The sequence below is a fragment of the Halichoerus grypus genome, chromosome 15, assembly GCF_964656455.1.
Source record: "Halichoerus grypus chromosome 15, mHalGry1.hap1.1, whole genome shotgun sequence".
Taxonomy (NCBI): domain Eukaryota; kingdom Metazoa; phylum Chordata; class Mammalia; order Carnivora; family Phocidae; genus Halichoerus; species Halichoerus grypus.
The window spans coordinates 50,651,986-50,671,581 of NC_135726.1; the positions used below are offsets into that span (position 1 = coordinate 50,651,986).

The following is a 19,596-nucleotide window of genomic DNA, read 5'->3' on the forward strand; positions in this document are numbered from 1 at the left end:
TCTGCATTCAGTGCAGTCTGCTTAGGATTCTCTCTCTCTCTCCCGCTGTGCCTCTCCCCACCCTGCTTGCCCGCATCCACGCTCTCTAAGACAAATAAGATAAAAACAGAGAGGGAGGCAAACCATGAGACCCTTAACTATAGGAAACAAACTGAGGGTTGCTGGAGGGGAGGTAGGTAGGGGGATGGGGTAACTGGGTGATGGGCATTGAGGAGAGCACGTGATGTAACGAGCACTGGGTGTTATATGCCACTGATGAATCACTAAATTCTATGCCTGAAACTAATAATACACTATATGTTAACTAAAGTGAGTTTAAATACAAAATTCTAAAAATAAATAAGTAAAATCTTGAAAAGGGGGGGGTAATTTTTCTCTCCAGTTCCTGGGGTGTCAGCTAGGAGATGCCCTCACTTACTCTACCCAGTAGATATTAAGGACAAAAATTATGGAGCAAGGAGACCTTGAGATGGGAGATTCATTTTTAAGTTGCTTTCATTAGTAAGTTTCAGCATTGTGATTACAGTGGATCTAGGAGGCATTGCAAATAGCCCTACTGATTTATTTAGATGAACAGATACAATTCTTTATAAAAATGCCCAGTTTTTTCCCCTCCCTAGTAATAACATGGATCTTTTCGGGTAAATTAAGTGTTTTTATCAATGCTGTGGTGACCTGGATTCAAAGGGTGCAAACTTTGCCAGTAAAATTACACTGAGAGTCAGCTGGCTGACTGGGAAGAGATGCTAACCACATATGCTCCAACCCAGAATGGGGTAGTAGAAAACCAATTATCGTCTAATTTGTTCCAGAGGGGTGGTAGATGGGGTACTGTTTTCCACAAGAGGAAGTAAACCCATATTTCAGTCAGGTTCTTGCATATCTGGCTGGGTGATATGAGGTCCTCCAACCTTGAACAATGGGAGCAACGGTTAGAAGCAGGGGGATTAAGGAAACGATTCTGGAAAGAGAAATATTAACTGGAATCCCATTTAGATATTTGGTTCCTAAGTCCATATATCTAATGTGTACTTTAGAGTTGGCGTTTGTATTTCTCCCCTTTATAGCTTATCTCCTGGATGATTAATCCACACTTTGCCTTCCCCACTCCCCACCTCCATGTGATGAGATGGGCCAATAATTAAAACCTTTTTTTCTTGTCTTCTTCCTAAGCTTTAACAAAGAGCAAATAAGGGCTCTTGCTGAAGGTGAACTGCCAGTAATTCCAACCACTTTTTGAAAATCTTGTCCCTTCAGTGATAAATATGACCAAACATACCTGAGGTTGGGCCCATTTATTAATGGTTTTTATATGTTCTTACACAGCCCGTGGGCCTATCCACCAGAGAGGCAAGTAATAAAAACACCAACTTCTGAGTGTCAGTGAGAGGCCTGAGCTGGAATTTAGATGTGAGGTCATCAGTCTAGTGAAGGTTCTGTTTCTTGTATGGACCTACATTAAGCCTTTTTTATCATTCATCCAAAACTTTGATGTTGACCAGCACTTGCCTGCAGGAAATTTGGACTGATCAACATAAAACATCTTTTGTGAAGACTATTATAAGTTTGGTCCTGTCATGGACTGAATGTTTATGTTCCCCCCACCACCACCACCCAAATTCACAGGTTGAAATCCTAACCCCCAATGTGATGGTATTAGGAGATGGGAGCCTTTGGGCCATGATTAGTTCATGAGGGTGAATTCGCCACAAATGGGATTAGTGCCCTTGTACAAGAGATTCCAGAGATCCCTCTTGTCCTTCTGCCATATGAAAACACAGCAAGAAAATGACCGCCTGTGAACCAGGAAGTGAGTCCTTACCAGTCACTGAATCTGCTGGTGCTTTGCTCTTATTGTTTAAATCATCCAGTCTACAGTATTTTTGTTATAGCAGCCTAATGGACTAAGATAATGCCTTGCTTAGGCACTCTCGATACTGCATCTCACAATGTATCCATATAGACCTACCTTGGTCTAGCAGTCCGTGACTAATGGTTTCTCAATGCTCAGTGTCCCTGCCTGGCTGGTAGGAATTCCACTTGGGTTAGGGGTCCCTATGGCCTCTGTAACACCACCAAAGTGTCTCCGAACATGTTTTTACCTATTATCCACAAGCTATTACAAGCCCATTTCTATTTTTCTGCCTTAAGCTAAGCTACCCACTGAGCCCTTGTTCTACATCGCTGCTGCAGGATTGCTGGTTCCGCGGGATAAATGTGTAACCCAAGCTGTGCAGCCTTTCCTAGTGCTAATGCTGATTCCAATTTAACGCTAGTTTTAACCTAGTCTCCATCTCCTACTTAAACATTTGTATTCTAGTTCAGGTTTTTCTGACCAATTTGAAGGTCTCATGAACACAAATCCACAATTTTAGCTTCACTTAAAGCTAGAGACTTTAGTTTTCCTTTTATTAAAAAAATACAACTGGATTTGATCCAGGAATAACAGAAAACAATACCCCCCCATACACACAGCAGTCATCCCCTCTTCCCATTTTGGCAGAGAAGTCATAATTGGATGCTCATCCACAGGCAGAAGCTGCACTACGTGGGGACCTGTGATGACTGGGTATCCAACTTCTTGGGAGCACATCTTGGAATTGGCTGTATTGTACACAGGTCGAGATGACAAATGCTATCAGCAACACCTAAAATCTATCCACCAGATTACAAAAAGAGATTCCAACTCCCTCTACCCCAGGGCAACATAAATACTAAAGCAGAGAGTACACCTAGTATCAGTGGTGGAATCCCGATACAATTAGTAGAGAACAGTAATATCAGAGAATACAAATAAACGGCTTTGGTATTTTATCAGCAAAATCTCCTTTGGCTTTTCTATAGGTTTGGTTCTTTTTTAACCTAATCCCCACTACTAAAATTTCAGCGCATTCCACTTATGATCATATCACATATTATTACTATTTTACATTGTATAGTGACAGGTGGTGACTACACCTATGACGAGCATTGAATTGAATAATGCATAGAATTGTCTAATCAATATGCTATACACCTGAAACTAATGTAACATTGTCTGTTAATTATACTTCCATTTAAAAAATAGCAAATCCAGGTTACTGGCATGTCCTTAAGGTTTTTCAAAAGTACAGAAAAATCATGTACTTACACCCATAGAAAGTTCCAGCCTGCCACAAAATGTCCCATAGGAGTAGCGTGGTCCTTGTCGGTTCAGAAAGTGAGTAATGGTGGAGAAAAATGTGGACAAACCAAATAGAAAACAAGAGGGAGAGTTTATGGTCAGAAGATTCAGGAACCTGTCTGATCCGCAATGAACCAAAGGGAGAGGTATCAACAATCCAGACCTGAACAAACACCGTCAGAGAATGAACTCGTAGAACCTGGGCAAGAAAAAGGAACAACATCCAAGCAAATATCCAAATTTCAAGAACTTGATCCAACATCTAAATTTGAGGAATGCTCCCTGAAGGACTGAGGAAATGATCATGAAGACTGTCATGACCTCAGAATGAACATTCATTCAATAGAACATAAAAGTTGTTAAAGAGTCCAGACAGGTGATATTAGTACAGAAAGGTTTATCAATCACTAACCCATTTCCACCTAAATACCATCCTCAGTGGACCACAAATCAATACCACATTGGCGAGAAGACAGAAAATCCAACTTTACAGTTTCAACATGAACATCTGCTTGGCAAATGCCAAAATCGATGTTTTAAATGGAACAGTACTATTTTTACAGCAAAATCTATAAAATTCATTAATTCTGTTACACCTCAAGCTAATCCAAATAAGGATTAAATTAACCTAAGCAGTAAAAACTGTCTGTCACTGACTTGTTCCTAGTTTTACAAAAAAGTTTTAGAGCTTTTGAATCTCTACTGGCAACAACCAAAGTTACTTAATATTAGCTTGCTAATTTAACCTGGTTTTATGATCTCTCCCCCTTTCTCATGCCCAGCATCTGAACCCTCTTTTTACATGACAATTTTTTCACTAGAAAACGAATGGACATCACCCGGAGATCCCAGACTTAGAAGTGGATGTAATGATGTGAAGCTCTGTGTTATCCCTACATGGGGAAGAGAGTGATTGGTCTTTGATTTTGAGAGATAGCTGTATTATGTTACATAGGAGGCTCTATATACATATTTAAATCAAAGTATAGAAGGGGAAGAAAATGTTGACTTATGGGTTAGGCAGAAGAGAGGGCTATACTGGAAATTTTCCTTGCTGCTGCTTTGCAAATGAATAAAATTCTACAAATGACGGATTCTCTACTTAATTAGTATGAGTGGAAGGTCAAGTTCACCTACCACTACAGGCTCCAGGAAATACAAGGGCTAGTGCCTCTGAATTCTTAAACTACCACGTAGCACAGCTTAGGATCCACCAGACCTAGGCACTCGCCTCAGACTTGGAATCAAAATAAATCAATGTAGAGATATACTAAGAAAATTAAGAAACTTTGGGAACGTTAAGGAACTCTCATAGGGCTCCACAGCATAAGTCTGGCAATCGTTTCTATAAATCCCTGAACATGATCTTACCGCTTCTTGCCAATTCTTGGACTCACCTAATATCCTTTCAATGAACTCCTTTTTCTGAATCAATTGGCTAGCGTTGGCTCACGTGCTTCTCAACTAAGAACCCAGGTTGCTACAATTTGTAAAGAATAATGTGCTATTCACTGATGTGATCCGTTGAGTCTTCTACAGTGAAAACAGTCCGGGGGCAACCTCTGTCAATAAACTGGAAAAAAATACTTATTTTTCAGGATAAAGTTCTAAAGGCATAGGTAATTTAACTGGTCTTGTCAGGTATGTTAAGTAAGACACACAGAATAGATGCTATTGATTGAGCGCAAAATCCAAATGAAATTTAAAAATACAAAAGTGTATCTGAAAACAGTACTTAAAAATCTGGATCTCCCCTCTCCTAGCTGAAATCTCGCTCTCAAAAAAACAAAAAACAAAAAACAAAAAACACATTTATCTTTTCAAGCCTAGAAGTAAGCTGAAACATCAAACCACAAAATGAGGTGGGGAGAGTACAAAAGCAGTAGAAGCCGAGCAGGAGTGTGAGAGGACACATAACTACAGTTAACGCTGCTATATGGTGTATTTCAAAGTTGCTAGAGAGTAAATCTTAAGGGTTCTCATCAGCAGGGAAAACAAAAAACCCCATGGTTCTGTCTCTACATGAGATGACGAATGTTAACTGTGATAATCATTTCACAATATATGTAAACCAAGTCATGCTGTGTACCCTAAACTTACACAGTGCTGTACGTCTGTATCTCAGTAATGCTGGGGAAGTGAAAAATTGGTTCTAGGAGAGTATTTCCTAACATCTAGGTATTTTGGTCACTTTTCATTTCTTTCTTTTTTTTTTTTTTTTTTTTAAAGATTTTATTTATTTATTTGACAGAGAGAGAGACAGCGAGAGCAGGAACACAAGCAGGGGGAGTGGGAGAGGGAGAAGCAGGCCTCCCGCTGAGCAGGAAGCCCGATGTGGGACTCGATCCCAGGACCCTGGGATCATGACCTGAGCCGAAGGCAGACGCTTAACGACTGAGCCACCCAGGCGCCCACTTTTCATTTATTTCTAATTTTACTGGAGTATGGTGAAAGAAATTTGGCTTGTAAAATCACTATAAATTCTTCCATGGCAAAGTACAGCTTTATTTTTGTGGATTTTACACAGACAAAAAATTTTTATGCAAGGGACATATGTCATTAAATCAAGCTACTGAGTCCCCTTTTTAACCTTAAATTTTAGGTTCAGAAGTTTAATTACATATTTTGGCATGCTGTCACATGCCTTAAACTTATTATTGATAATAATTTCAATCAATAATCAATAAAAGTAATTGATGATAATTTTTGGTTGACTATCTTTAAATTAAGAGTATTTTTCCTACAAGGGAAATTATTGAGCAAATAATATAAATTAACATTTTTGTTTATTAATTGAATCTATCTTATTTCAATGCACTTGGCAATCCTTAATCCCCACTCAGAAACTGATATAATACTTATGACGTAGTGCACACAGACTTACAGACTTACATATCCAAGCTGGCCAGAAATACACATACACACACACACACACACACTTCAAAAATTTTGCAGTTTTAAAAATTTCACTTTCAATGAAATATTTTCAATGTTTACTGAAGAGATTACTTTGCAATAAATCACTTCCCAAACTTGAAATATTCAGAGCCCTCATTCTTCGCCCAGTTGGCTTTACACTCATTTGTACAATCATGGCTTCTTGCCTTCAAAGTAAGATTCAAGATGCCCAATGAAAATCATCCTAGCACTGGTATTGTTGTTGTTTTTTTTAAAGATTTTATTTAATTTGACAGAGAGAGACAGTGAGAGAGGAAACACAAGAAGGAGGAGTGGGAGAGGGAGACGCAGGCTTCCCACTGAGCAGGGAGCCTGATGTGGGGCTTGATCCCAGGACCCTGGGATCATGACCTGAGCCGAAGGCAGATGCTTAACAATTGAGCCACCCAGGCACCCCACTGGTATTGGTTTTATCTATAATTTGGGGGGGGGGGGGAGAGAAGAAGCCTATTCAGGTCCCGTTGCTAAATTAGGACTTTTCACCATTTTATATCCTCCCCAAAAGACAATGCATGGAGAACCCTGCTATTCCTCTGTGCATTCATCGACTGACTGAAGAGGTCTCAGGGTATGTACGGAGCTAGTTTTCAGCCATCAATAACTGTTCCCCAGAAATTCGATCACTGCCATGTGTGCTGTACTCTGGCTTAATCCTCAGAGAGATGGCTCCTCTTAGGGTCATCTCATGGGGACAGAATTTTACTGAGGGTGATCACTATCAGATGTCACTTTTGGTTTCTCTTTCTTCCTCCAGGGAATTCATCTCTGTTCCCTGGTCTCCCATTTCAGCTCTCAGCTTACTTTTTATTACCTCTCTAGGATCAGAGGTTTCAGGTCCGTGATAATCCATAGGATTAGAATTTATGATTTAGGGGCAAAGGCCAGAAAGACATATGAACCACATCTTAGAAACTAACAAATAGCTACAAATCTTACCTAAAATCATTCTTGCAAGCTTAATTTAGGTGATAAGCACTTAGCCATGACAATGCTCTCTCATTCAGAAAACTCTCACATTAGGAAACATATTCCAGAGGGGAAAAAAAGACAAGACTACATGGGGGAAGGCAGACCCTTAAAAATAGAGCTCCTTTATACTGCTTTGGAAATATAAAAATATGCCCTCTACACAGCCTGCATATTCTCAGTCCCTCATATAGAACCCTTCTGGCCTAAATTTCAAGTTCCCCATTCTCAGGGAAATATTTTCAATGAGGAAAATCCCTGGGAATCCAAGTCCGAAGGAGTGACCTACTCAAACTAATCCAAATGGAAATTTCAGAACCCTGAGGGATCTCTTTTATCTAGCAACCTAGTCTTTCCTAAATGGTCAAAGATGGAAATCTTTGGTTTACTTTTTGTTTTTGACTAATTTTTACTTCTCATATTACTTACTATAGTAAAACAGCACACATTCCAAAAGAGAAAGCCAGGCATAAACCTAAAAATCAAATAGATACACCCAGAAACCCTTTCAATTCTGATCCATACACAAGTATCACAATGGTTCTGGAAATTGCTGTTCTATACTCTTGGCCTGCATTTTTTTTTTTTTCACTTCATATCATAGCCATTTTCCTAATCTTTATGAAATTTTCACATAGAAAGTGCTGAATAAAATAGATTACAAAATACCTACTGGGGAAATCATGTCATAAAATGGTACTGAAATACCGTTTTCCAGCCTAGGTTCCAAAACTATAGCAATTTTCAATCTTCTCAACAAGCCCACCAGTGTTTGCATTCTCACTCTTTATTGTTAAAGAGGTCTACCTCACTCGCAATCACTCCACAGTAAGTTGTCCACTTAATGGTAATTTCCTCAGATTCAGGTCAGAGTGCTTTCTGCAAGGAAAAGTGCCAATATTTATTAGTTATGTGGCAATGTGTCATAAGGGCCAAGTTTGATTTTTTAATACAAAATTGTTGAAGTAAAATATGTGATTAATTTTTTTCTTTCTTCTCCAGAATGAACTTCCAGATACACAATAACAGAAGGTTGACATTTGAAAGAAAGAAAGAAAAAAAAAAAGAAAAGAAAAGAAAGAAGGAAGGAAGGAAGGAGAAAGAAATGCAAGAAAAAGGAAAAGAAAAAAAAAAAAAGAAATACACTCTGGCTGAAAGATTTCCAAACTAGTTACATTCATAGGGTTTCTCCTCAGTGTGAGTTGCCTGATGCCTAATAAGTTTAGAACTATTAATGAAAGCTTTCCCACACTGATTACATGTAAAGGGCTTTTCTCCAGTATGAGTTCTTTGATGTACAATAAGTCGAGCACTCAAGCTGAATGTTTTCCCACACTGATTACATTCATAGGGTTTCTCTCCAGTATGAGTTCTTTGATGTTGAGTAAGGCATGAACTCTGCCTGAAGGACTTCCCACACTGATTGCACTCATAGGGCTTTTCTCCAGTATGAGTTCTCTGATGCACAACAAGAACATAACTCTGGCTAAAGGACTTCCCACACTGGTTACATTCATAGGGTTTTTCTCCAGTATGAGTTCTCTGATGCATAACAAGGTGAGAACTGCGGTTGAAAGATTTTCCACACTCATTACATTCATAGGGTTTCTCTCCAGTATGAGTTCTCTGATGTGCAACAAGCTGAGAGCTCCAGCTGAAGGATTTTCCACACTGATTACATTCATAGGGTTTTTCTCCTGTGTGAGTTCTCTGATGGGCGACAAGTTTGTAACTCTGACTAAAGGACTTTCCACACTGATTGCACTCGTAGGGCTTCTCTCCAGTATGAATTCTTTGATGTGCAATAAGTTTATAGCTCTGGATAAAGGATTTCCCACACTGATTGCATTCATAGGGCTTCTCTCCGGTGTGAGTTCTTTGATGGGCAATAAGTTTGTAGCTCTGCCTGAAGGACTTCCCACACTGATTGCACTCATAGGGCTTCTCTCCAGTATGAGTTCTCTGATGCACCACAAGAACATAGCTCTGGCTAAAAGATTTCCCACACTGATTACATCTGTAAGGTTTCTCTCCAGTATGAGTTCTCTGGTGAGAAACAAGGTGAGAACTCCGGCTGAAGGATTTCCCACACTCGTTACATTCATAAGGTTTCTCCCCGGTGTGAGTTCTCTGATGTGCAACAAGATGAGAGCTCCAGCTGAAGGATTTCCCACACTGATTACATTCAAAGGGTTTCTCTTCAGAATGGTTTCTCATGTTTTGAGCAAGGGATGAACTCTGGGAGGTTTGACTACAGTTATATTGACTCTCTTCAACAGGTATTCTCTGTTGTTCATTACGGGATATACTGTGGTTCAAAACTTGCCCACATTCCTTAAAATCTAAGGATCTTCCTCTTGCGTGTATTTTCTGATGTATATTTAGGGGTACATCATGGCTAAAAGATTGAATACTGTCACTAAATCCATAGGATTTATCTTCTGTTTGAGTTCTTGTAAACTGAATAAGGTGAATGTTCTGGTGAGGGTTTCCACATTCATTATTCTCACAGAGTTTCTCACTGTCATTAATCGTCTCATGAGTGTTTACAATGGAATTATAATGCAATTTTTTAACATGTGAGGCATGTTTATGAAAATGGTTTCTTATGGGTATCATCTGGGGTGAAAGAAGACTGGAATTCAGACCACTCTTCTCAAGTTCATCACTTTTATGGACTCTCTCATAAGTAATCGCTTTCCTGTGAGTAAATGCCATTTCTTTCAAAAGTCTCTCTTGTTTTTCCTGTTGCTTTTCCAACTGGTCCTTACAATCCTGAACTTCTTCACACGAAGATAACCAAGGATCATCTCTTGTCAACCTTTCTAACTTTACTCCACGGGATGGTTCATCATCAAAAATGTTCTGCTTTGATGTTGATTCTCTTCTTCCAAGGGCCGTTGCCAAGTCTAGAAGAAAGCAAAATAAAACATTCTAGCCGAAGAATGTTAGAGCTGGAATACTGGGAAAGAAGCTGACAAACAAATATGCAGAATATATATGGATTTGTTTTCAGCTATGGACCTACAACCTGGATTGAGAAAACAGAAGGGTGGGATGAAGCAGTAAGCAGAAAAGTACACAGCCCAACAATATAACAATATTAAAATTCAGTGTTTCTGAATAAAAAGACTTTAGATGCCAAATATCTCCATATTCCAAAATAAGATCACCTGTGCAGAATCTACAGAATAACAAAACAATTTTGCAAGTCTTAGCAAAAACACCAGAGTCCTTTCTACCCTCTTTAGTGCTAGATATATGTTCACTGAAGTAGAGAACAGTATCTACATTTCTAGGAATTTCTGGAGGCATGTGTCAGTAAGACATGGGCAAACTACTTTGTGAACCAAGAAAAAGAATATCCCAGGTTCCCTAAATGCCTTAGCAGTTTTAAGGCCTGATGGATTCCTATGGTTCCAAGTGAGAGAGAACGGAGATTAGCTCAGAAGCAGAAGCCTGTGTGGCTACTAGGTCAAGCACAGAGAGTACATCTGGGAAAAGTGGCAATGTATACAGTCCATTAGGAGTGGGAGATGGAGAAATATGTAGTATGCCCTATGGGGATTTCTGAAATTAACCTTCAATACCTGTAATGATTCCTAAGTGTCTGTTTCTCACCTGGATATGTATGTTGGGAAATGTTAATACTCATCCCCTTGCTCCCACAAGGAGATTGCATCTGGTTTGAAAAGCTGATAGGGACCAATATAGGACTTGGGGTGTTTGGGCTAGGGACAAAAGAAAATCACTGCAGAATTTGGTCCCAGTCTTTGGCCTTTAGGAACTATGAAGACTGAACAAGCTCAAACCCAAGAAGCTGTACCTTTGCTACTCTACAAATCAAAATTAAATCTTCATTGGGGAATAAAAAGGACACATGTAATCTGTGTGTGGTCAAAATCATCCTGACCTCTGAACTCCACAGCTCTTAATCAATTGGAATCATTTCAATATACAAACTTCATTAATTCTTACCCCAAGAGACCAGGTCCCTGTGGTTCTCTAGGATCACATCTCTAGGATCACACCTCTGATTAGGGTTCAAAGTGCCCTCTTCCTTCTGAGTGAAGTCCACAGTCACAATTTTGAAGTTCACTCCTTCCTAAAACAGGACACACATTCCTGCTCAGCTGGTATCATTTTCTTCCAATGTTCACAAAGGAGGAAAAGTTTGACAAACGGTAGAAGGAAAACTTGGCCTGGAAATTGTCCTGACTGTCCAAAGGAAGATCTAGTCAAGGTGTACAGGTGCCTTTTATGTAAGGCCCTTTGGGTTTTGGATGCTGGACCTGTTTATACCCCAGAGAGAAACACCGGATCAGAACAGCTATGAATTGTTTTCTCTCTTGTTCACCTTGAAGAAAATGCTTATTCTGATTTTTGCCCTGGTGAATATAAAATTCCCACTTAGGAATTCCCTCCAAATTCCCAAGAAGCTAACAAAACAGGGTCAGCACACTTTTTCTGTCAAAGGTCAGAGAGTCAACATTTTAGGCTTTGCAAGCCAGAGTCTCTATCACAACTACTCAGCTCTCAGGCAGCAAGAAAGCAGGCACAGAAAATATATAAGCAAATGGGTGTGGCTGTATTACAATAAAGTTTTATTGACAAAAGCAGGTGGTGGGCCATATTTGGCCCACAGGCTTTACTTTACTGATGCCTGAAATAGAAGACGAAATGTAGGCCTTAATGAAAGGCAGCATGTATAGGTTAAGAGCACTGGATTTGGAAAAGGGATGGGTTTTCTCATCTATTAAGAGCAAAGGTTGGGGCACCTGGGTGGCTCAGTAGGTTATGTGTCTGCCTTCAGCTCAGGTCATGATCCCAGGGTCCTGGGATGGAGCCCCACTTTGGGCTCAACAGGGAGTCTGCTTCTCCCTCCGCCCCTCCCCCTGCCCCTGGCTCACGCTCTCTTAAATAAATTTTCTTAAAAATCTAAAAAAAAAAAAAAAGAGCAAAGGTCTGAATTTAAAAAAAATATATATATCTAATCTGACCATCTGTCTTCTAAGGTGAGTTTATCCCATTTGTAGTTATTAGGCTTAATCATACCCAACTCATTGGGTTGTCTGGTGAATTAATTGTATGATATATGTAAAGCTATTAGCAACTCACTGAACAAAAAGACAAATGCTGGCAAATGGGATCGATGGGTGATGGGTATCAAGGAAGGCACTTGTTATGATGAGCGCTGGGTCTTGTATGTAAGTGAGGAAATTTTAAGAAAAGATTATTAGATCTGAGAACTCTGAAAAATTAAGTGACAGCCAATGTGACCTTTATCTTGAACTCTCAGGCTTGAGAGGACAGTTCCATTTTGTCCACACTCAGAGCTGCATTGTAAAGCCTTCAGGAGACACACTGTCGCTACTGTCATGCAGACGGGGTCTCTTGGACTGCCTCCTCTCAGCAAGAAAGGACCCGTTTCCAAGACTACTGGGCAGGAATTTTGATCCAATAAAGTGCTGAGGGTGATCTGTCCTTACCCAAAGGCAGCGAAGGCTGGGAAAGTGGAATGCCACTTGTCACTAAAGGCTTTTTAAGTAGACCTGGTGTTCCTGAGCTGTGGTGCATGAACAGGACAGAGTCCGTGAGTCCCACGTAACTCCATGCAAAATGCTGCTGTACCTGCATTTTTCTAAGTTGGGACCCATAAATTTCACCGAAACCTCAGAAGTTTTCATGATTAGCCCAAAACGGGATTCAGATAGATCATTTGCACTCTGCCACCTATGTTGAACATGGATCTATAGGTACTGTTTTTCAAGCTCCAATTCATACTTCCTTTTCATAAACACTCCCCTTCACTGTTTAACGCAGGTCCCTTTAATATCAAGCTTGTTCAGGGGCACCTGGGTGGCTCAGTCGGTTACGTGTCTGACTTCAGCTCCGGTCATGATCTCGGGGTCCAGGCTTCGGGCCCCGCGTCAGGCTCCCTGTTCAGGAGGGAGTCTGCTTGGCCCTCTGCCCCTCCCCCCGCTTGTCCTCACTCTCTCTCTCAAATAAATAAATAAAACCTTAAAAAATATATCTGGCTTATCCAAATGTCAAATAAATAATACCAAACTAGATTAGCACCCCTCCCTCCGACTCCACCCCCAGCTATATGTTCCAAAAGTTCCATGGATTTCTATCCTAAGACTCACCACATGTTCTGTTCATTTGCATAATGGTCATCTTTGTCACAAGGCTCCAATCCATGAGGGCAGGGGTAAGGTAGTGACCGTTTGTAACTATAACTCCAGTGCTTAGCATAGTGCTGGTGTACAGTAGTTATGAAATATATATATTTGGCAAATGATTTCAATGAGTGAATCCATAGTATCAACAGACTTCGTAATATATCAAAATAATCTGATTTTTGGTCCGAATTCTGATTTAAGTCCTCTCTCTCACCTGAATCTCAGAGGCCTATCACACACCTATTTGAAAAGTCCCTTCAACGTGTGGATACTGGTTTTTCTCCACTTTTATCTCCATTTATTCTATCCTTCTTCTCACCTGCTCCAACTCCCCACTCCTCAAAATTCCTTCCCAAACCCTTCAACTGTGTCCTTGGGCACTCTACTTCTAAATAACGAAACCCTACAGCTTCAACATCATCACCAAATCTTCCCTCTATATCCCCGTGTTAATGGAAACCTACATTTCCCCCCAATGACGCCCTCCTCTGTAGGCCCCACAGGCTCACAGTCACTCAGCATCAAAGCGGGAGGATGTGTATCCCCCTAGTCACACTGAAACTCACGTCATTTACCTTACTTCTTGGACCTTTGTCCTACCAACCACCTGAACGCTAACCCCCATCCACGGGATATGTATAATACCTCGGATGCATCCTCTACTTTAAGAACTTATCTTGTCTTGTCTTGCACTGTCTCTAGCATCCATTTGTAGAGTTCTCTGATAATAATATAACACTAATTGACTTTTTAATTTTTTTAAAGATTTATTTACTTATTTTAGAGGGGAGGGGTAGAGGGAAAGGGAGACAGAATTTTAAGCAGACTCCGTGCTGAGCACCGAACCCAATGCAGGGCTCGATCTCATGACCCTGAGATCAGGACGTGAGCCGAAGCCAAGAGTCAAACGCTTAACTGACTGCCCCACCCAGAAGCCCCTAAAACTAACTGACTTTTTTTTTTTTAAATATTTTATTTATTTATTTGAGAGAGAGAGAATGAGAGAGAGCGAGTACATGAGAGGGGGGAGGGTCAGAGGGAGAAGCAGACTCCCTGCCGAGCAGGGAGCCCGATGCGGGACTCGATCCAGGGACTCCAGGATCATGACCTGAGCCGAAGGCAGTCGCTTAACCAACTGAGCCACCCAGGCGCCCAAAACTAACTGACTTTAATGAGGCACATTCTGTGCGCTATCAGGCTGTGAGCTAAGCATGTTGCATGAACTATCATTCGTTGAATTCTCACAAGGTCCCTGAGAGAAAATACTAGTAGCAGCACCTTTTTTTCGTTTTTTTCAGATGAAGAGCTAGAAGGATAAATTAACACGTATGTCTGAAGTCAGTGGCTGGGACGCAGCCTCCAACTTTGCCTAACGTGTGTTCTCAGTCATCGATGCCTAGCGCTAGCCCAACTCCCAGCCCCTAGAATTGCTCCTCAGCACCCTGCTCTTACGGTGAGACCCCAGACCTTGAAATCACCATAAGTACTCCATCTCTCAAGTCACACAGACAGAACGCTCTACAACATCAGATTGCTCTCCCTTACTCGTTTCATTCTTTGATGGTTTGGGGCCATTACTCAACTCAAGTATCTACTATTACTATCCACTGGTCTATATTCTTTTCCTTCCCATTTAATGCCCCTTTTATCTTTTCCATCTTGATTATTCCATTTAGAGTAATTAGATCATTCATTTTAATCTTTCTATTTGTTCTATTCAAAAATCCTCTTTCAAATAGTACCTTGCCCTATGGGGCTTTCACTGAATGTACCTGGCTACAAGAACGAACCTGAATGTCAATCTACGATCTAAAGAAAGTAGGTTCCAGAATGCCACTGGGAAAGAAAACTCCCAAGAGCAGCTGTATAGAGTACTATCAGTGGTCACCACCTCGGAATGATCCTTTCGGACTGACCGGCAACCCTGTTATACCTCCTGGAGCCGCTTGTCTCTCGTAATCCAACAGTACTGTTTTTCAGCCCTCTCCACCCGTGTCAAGCACCTCTCCACTCCAATTCCCAGCCCCATACCCAACAGATAACCACCTGACTGCTCCCAGAGAAGAATCCGAGCATTCCAAGAATTCCCTCGCCCTCATTCTTCCCGTACGGGTCGGTCCTCCCTCCTCGGCAGAGCCAACATGTTCACCTGAAAGATTTCCTCTGGTGCTAATCAAGGACTCTGCTTTGTCGTTTTAACTCCTCTCTCTCCACTTACGTCTTTCTGCAACCCACTGAAATAGAGTCAAATCTTTTCAATCCTTTAAAGGGGGAAAAAAAAAAGCCCTCAACTCCAAACCTCCTTGCAGCCATCACTCTCTTCAATCTTTAGCATGAGAACTGACCACGTTTTTTGTAAAAGCTGTCCAATTGTACCTCTGTTTCCTCCCTTTCTGCTCACCTCCCGGCTCACTTCAAGCTGGTCCCTGCTGCCAACTGGCCATGCACATTTCTCAGTGGAGAGAGGCCAACTCACCTGGGATGGAAGGGCCAGTGACCCAGCATCTTCTCTCTCGACCTTGATGATAATCTCTGGAGGAAGGAGAGAGTCCTAAGAAAGCAAAACAGATGAGGAAAAGGAAAATAACCAGGAAGCTAAGTTGTGACTCAAAACTCCCACTGTGAGTAGGCTAGGATTCGAAAAACCACCTGTTTTTAACACATCCCACCTATAATACTTCTGCTCCCTCCCATTGGTAAGGTCAAGCTAGCCATGTGGAGAGACAAGGGACATCTGAAGGGGCAGTGAGGCACCGGACATGGGCATGAGGTCCTTGTGGATCTTCTAGGCCAGCCCAGCTACCAGTTACATGAAACTGAGTGACTCAACACAATGTGGGCAAAAAGAACTGTAAAACCGTGTTGTCGGAATTCCTGGATCACAGAATTATAAGAAAATAAAAAAGAACACGGCATGACCAAAGAGTCATAAAGAAAACAGGTCCAAAAAGTAACTTCACAAAACGTTTGGCAGAAAGCAGCACACACAACAAAGGCGCCCTCAACAAGAATCCATACTATGAAGACTTGGTCTAAATCAGTAAGAAAAAGGTACCTTTAACAGTACAAGGGACAAAGGGATATGCACGTGCAACTCAACTACGAAGAAATAAAATGGCCAGTGAATACACCAAAAGATGCTCACCTCTTTAAATCAGATAATAGCAAATCTCTATTTCTGTAACGACCTACCTCTCTGTATTAGAGGCTATCAGTTCACGCTGATACCTCTAATTACCGTTCAACAGCGCATTTTATTCTAGCCCTCCTGCTTTCCGTTTCTGCACCTTATCTGGCTCCCATTATCCTCTTTCTATTTACTTATTTGTTCAGACCGCTCTGTGTAACCAAAATCCCGAGCGCGTGGACTGTTTCTTCTGCCTGTCGCTAAGGACTCCCACCCTGGTGGCCGGCCAGTCAAGAGCATCATACCCCATCAGTGGGGGTTTACGTTGCTACAACCTTCCTGCAGGGTTGCACCCACATGCCCGAGCTCTCCCTCCCTCTCCCCCTCCTTCCCCCCTCTCCTTCCCTCCTCTGCGTGCTGGAGCTGCCTCAATGTAAAGAAGGCCCGAGGAGGGGCACCTGGGTGGCTCAGTCGTTAAGGGTCTGCCTTCGGCTCAGGTCATGATCCCAGGGTCCTGGGATCGAGCCCCGCATCGGGCTCCCTGCTCTGCGGGAAGCCTGCTTCTCCCTCTCCTTCTCCCCCTGCTTGTGTTCCCTCTCTCGCTGTGTCTGTCTCTGTCAAATAAATAAATAAAATCTTTAAAAAAAAAAAAAAAAGAAGGCCCGAGGAGAAAGTCCAGCTGCTAAGCTGCCTGGCTACTGCCCAGCATAAACAGCAGGATGGTTCATCCCCCTTACAGCGGCCGCCTGGGCATCGCTAAAGAGCTCCAGGTGCCAAAGAACAAGAACAAAGAAACCACACTCACAAGGCCACAATAACAATTTCAAAACTTCAAAACAGATGATCCAAGGGAGCCACCAAGTTTTGACTCATGTATCACGGGAACTCGGCTGCGGAGAGAAATCACATTCCTGATGTGCAACAATGCCAAACAAGTCTTCCCTTGCTACAAAAGTGGTGGACATTAAATTCTAATGACGTAAGAGCCAGAAGTTAGCGCATCCTGTAATATAGATAAACAAATGCCCAAGGAAATGAGAATTTTTCAAAAAAGGGAAACTTACAAACACTAGACTGTATTTTAAATTATTATCCTCTTTCTGGGTTTTGTTGTTGTTGCTGTGTTTTGTCTTGAAACAGCTGAGATAAGTTAAGAAATGACGCCAAGAGGGGCGCCTGGGTGGCTCAGTTGGTTAAGCGACTGCCTTCGGCTCAGGTCATGATCCTGGAGTCCCGGGATCGAGCCCCGCATCGGGCTCCCTGCTCGGCGGGGGGTCTGCTTCTCCCTCTGACCCTCTTCCCTCTTGTGCTCTCTGTCTCTCATTCTCTCTCTCAAATAAATAAATAAAATCTTTAAAAAAAAAAAAAAAAGAAATGACGCCAAGAACTGAACAAGCTAATGTTTCTAACTCAGCGGGTACTTGGTAGAAACTAAACTCCAGCATGTTCCTTGTCTGCTCCAACTGCTGAGACAATCTTACTTGGGGAATATGGGTGCACCTTCTCTTTCATCAAGACTGTTTCCAACACCTTTTGAGTTAAAAGTTCTCTTCGGAAGGAAAACAAAAGGGAGACCAGTCTGCTCAGAATCAACTCCGCCTCAATGTCCTTCCCCGCCCCCACCCAAGCAGCGGAAGCCATCCCTGTCCCCTGCTTTCGCTCCTTTGCATCACCATGTCCTCACACCTCTGGGTTTTGTCCACTTCCATTAGAGCGGGCTCCGTAAGAGCTGGGCTCTTGTCTCCTGTTCAGCACGGCTTCACTGTGCTTAAATCAGTACTGACACAGAGTGGGCACTTCGTACACGCGTGCGGACAATAAAACCACCACTGAGAGAAGGTACGTGGAACATGGTCCCGGGAGGCACCAAATCACTGCGGAGCTCCCAGCTGCTCTGCTGGTTAGAAGAAACCTCTGATGGGCACCCTTGTTCCTCTAAAATTCAAAGCACCAGCCTCCAGAACCTACTCCTACTGACTTATTCAAACTAAATGTTCAAAAACCACCTTGTCACAAAGTGAGTGAACACCCACCCACTCTGGATTACTATTTTAGGAACGTTCCCTGTATTTGTATCTTAGCTGCTGCAGTTTCCTCCAGATAATGTCACCGGTCACCTGCCAGGTATGTTTCAACAACCACAGAGTACTCAACATAGAACATCTCATAGATTTTTTAAAAAAGATTTATTTATCTGAGAGAGCGAGCGCACGCAGGGGGAGGGGCAGAGGGAGAGGGAGAGAGAGAGAGAGAATCCTCAAGCAGACTCCCCACTGAGCATGGAGCCCGACACAGGGCTCGATCTCATGACCCTGAGATCATAACCTGAGCCGAATCAAGAGTCAGACACTTAATGACTAAGCCCCCCCACCAGGTGCCCCAATTATCTAAACATTTTTGAAGGGAGAAGTAATATGTCTCTTTCACCAACACAGAGATTAATGGTAATAATGTTTAGCAAACTTTTTAAGTCCATGAAGTTCACCAGAGATGGTCCAAGCGCCAACTGCCTGATCCAAACTCTGCCCCTTTCCTCTGCCTCACGGCTCAAAGTCTCATCATTCAGGCCACCTCTTCCAGGAAGTGTTCCTGGACAGCACACAGTCTCTTCTTCCCTTAGATTTCTTAGCTGTTTTCTCTTTACTGTAACAGTAAAATCACTCTCTCCTTGTATTATTGCTTCCATTTCTACACCTCTCCCCTGAGTCACGAGCTTGGTGCTGTAAAGAACTATTTTTCATCTTTGTACTCTCAGTATTGAGTAGGAGCACAATGTGAGTTATCAGAATTTGACAGGATTAGACATATGGGCACGGTTTGGGGAATATGAATGGAATTAAAAGCCTTTTATTTTTTTTCACTATTAACTATTTATTTACAGCTTTACTGAGGTATGCTTGACAAAAACTATATTAAGGTGAACGTGATGTTTTTTAGATATGTGGACACTATGAAATGAGTACCACAATCAAGCTAATTAAACGTGTCCAGCAACTCACACAGTTATGTTTTGTTTTTTTTTTTTTGGTATGATGAGAACACTTACAATATTCTGCATGTTGAGACTGACAGGGGACAGATGAGGCTTTACCACCCGCATGGCAGGGTTCTGGTCTCAGCCCCCGGCGGCAGGCAGGGCCTTCCCTGGCCCAGCTACTACCAATATGTAAGAGATTGAAATCTCTCAGTGAGCCAGC

General features: G+C 41.9%; 1 protein-coding gene across 1 annotated transcript in view; it reads right to left on the minus strand.

The window, feature by feature from the left end:
* The window catches only part of LOC118536636 (uncharacterized), a 58,835-nt gene that overhangs the window by 35,675 nt on the left and 3,564 nt on the right, over nucleotides 1-19,596 (minus strand). The window contains exons 3-4 of the mRNA XM_078063573.1: nucleotides 15,749-15,823; nucleotides 8,263-9,996 (exon numbers count right to left, since the gene is read on the minus strand). Of these exons, the coding sequence (XP_077919699.1) occupies nucleotides 8,263-9,996; nucleotides 15,749-15,823 (1,809 nt within the window). The remainder of the gene's footprint in view (nucleotides 1-8,262; nucleotides 9,997-15,748; nucleotides 15,824-19,596) is intronic.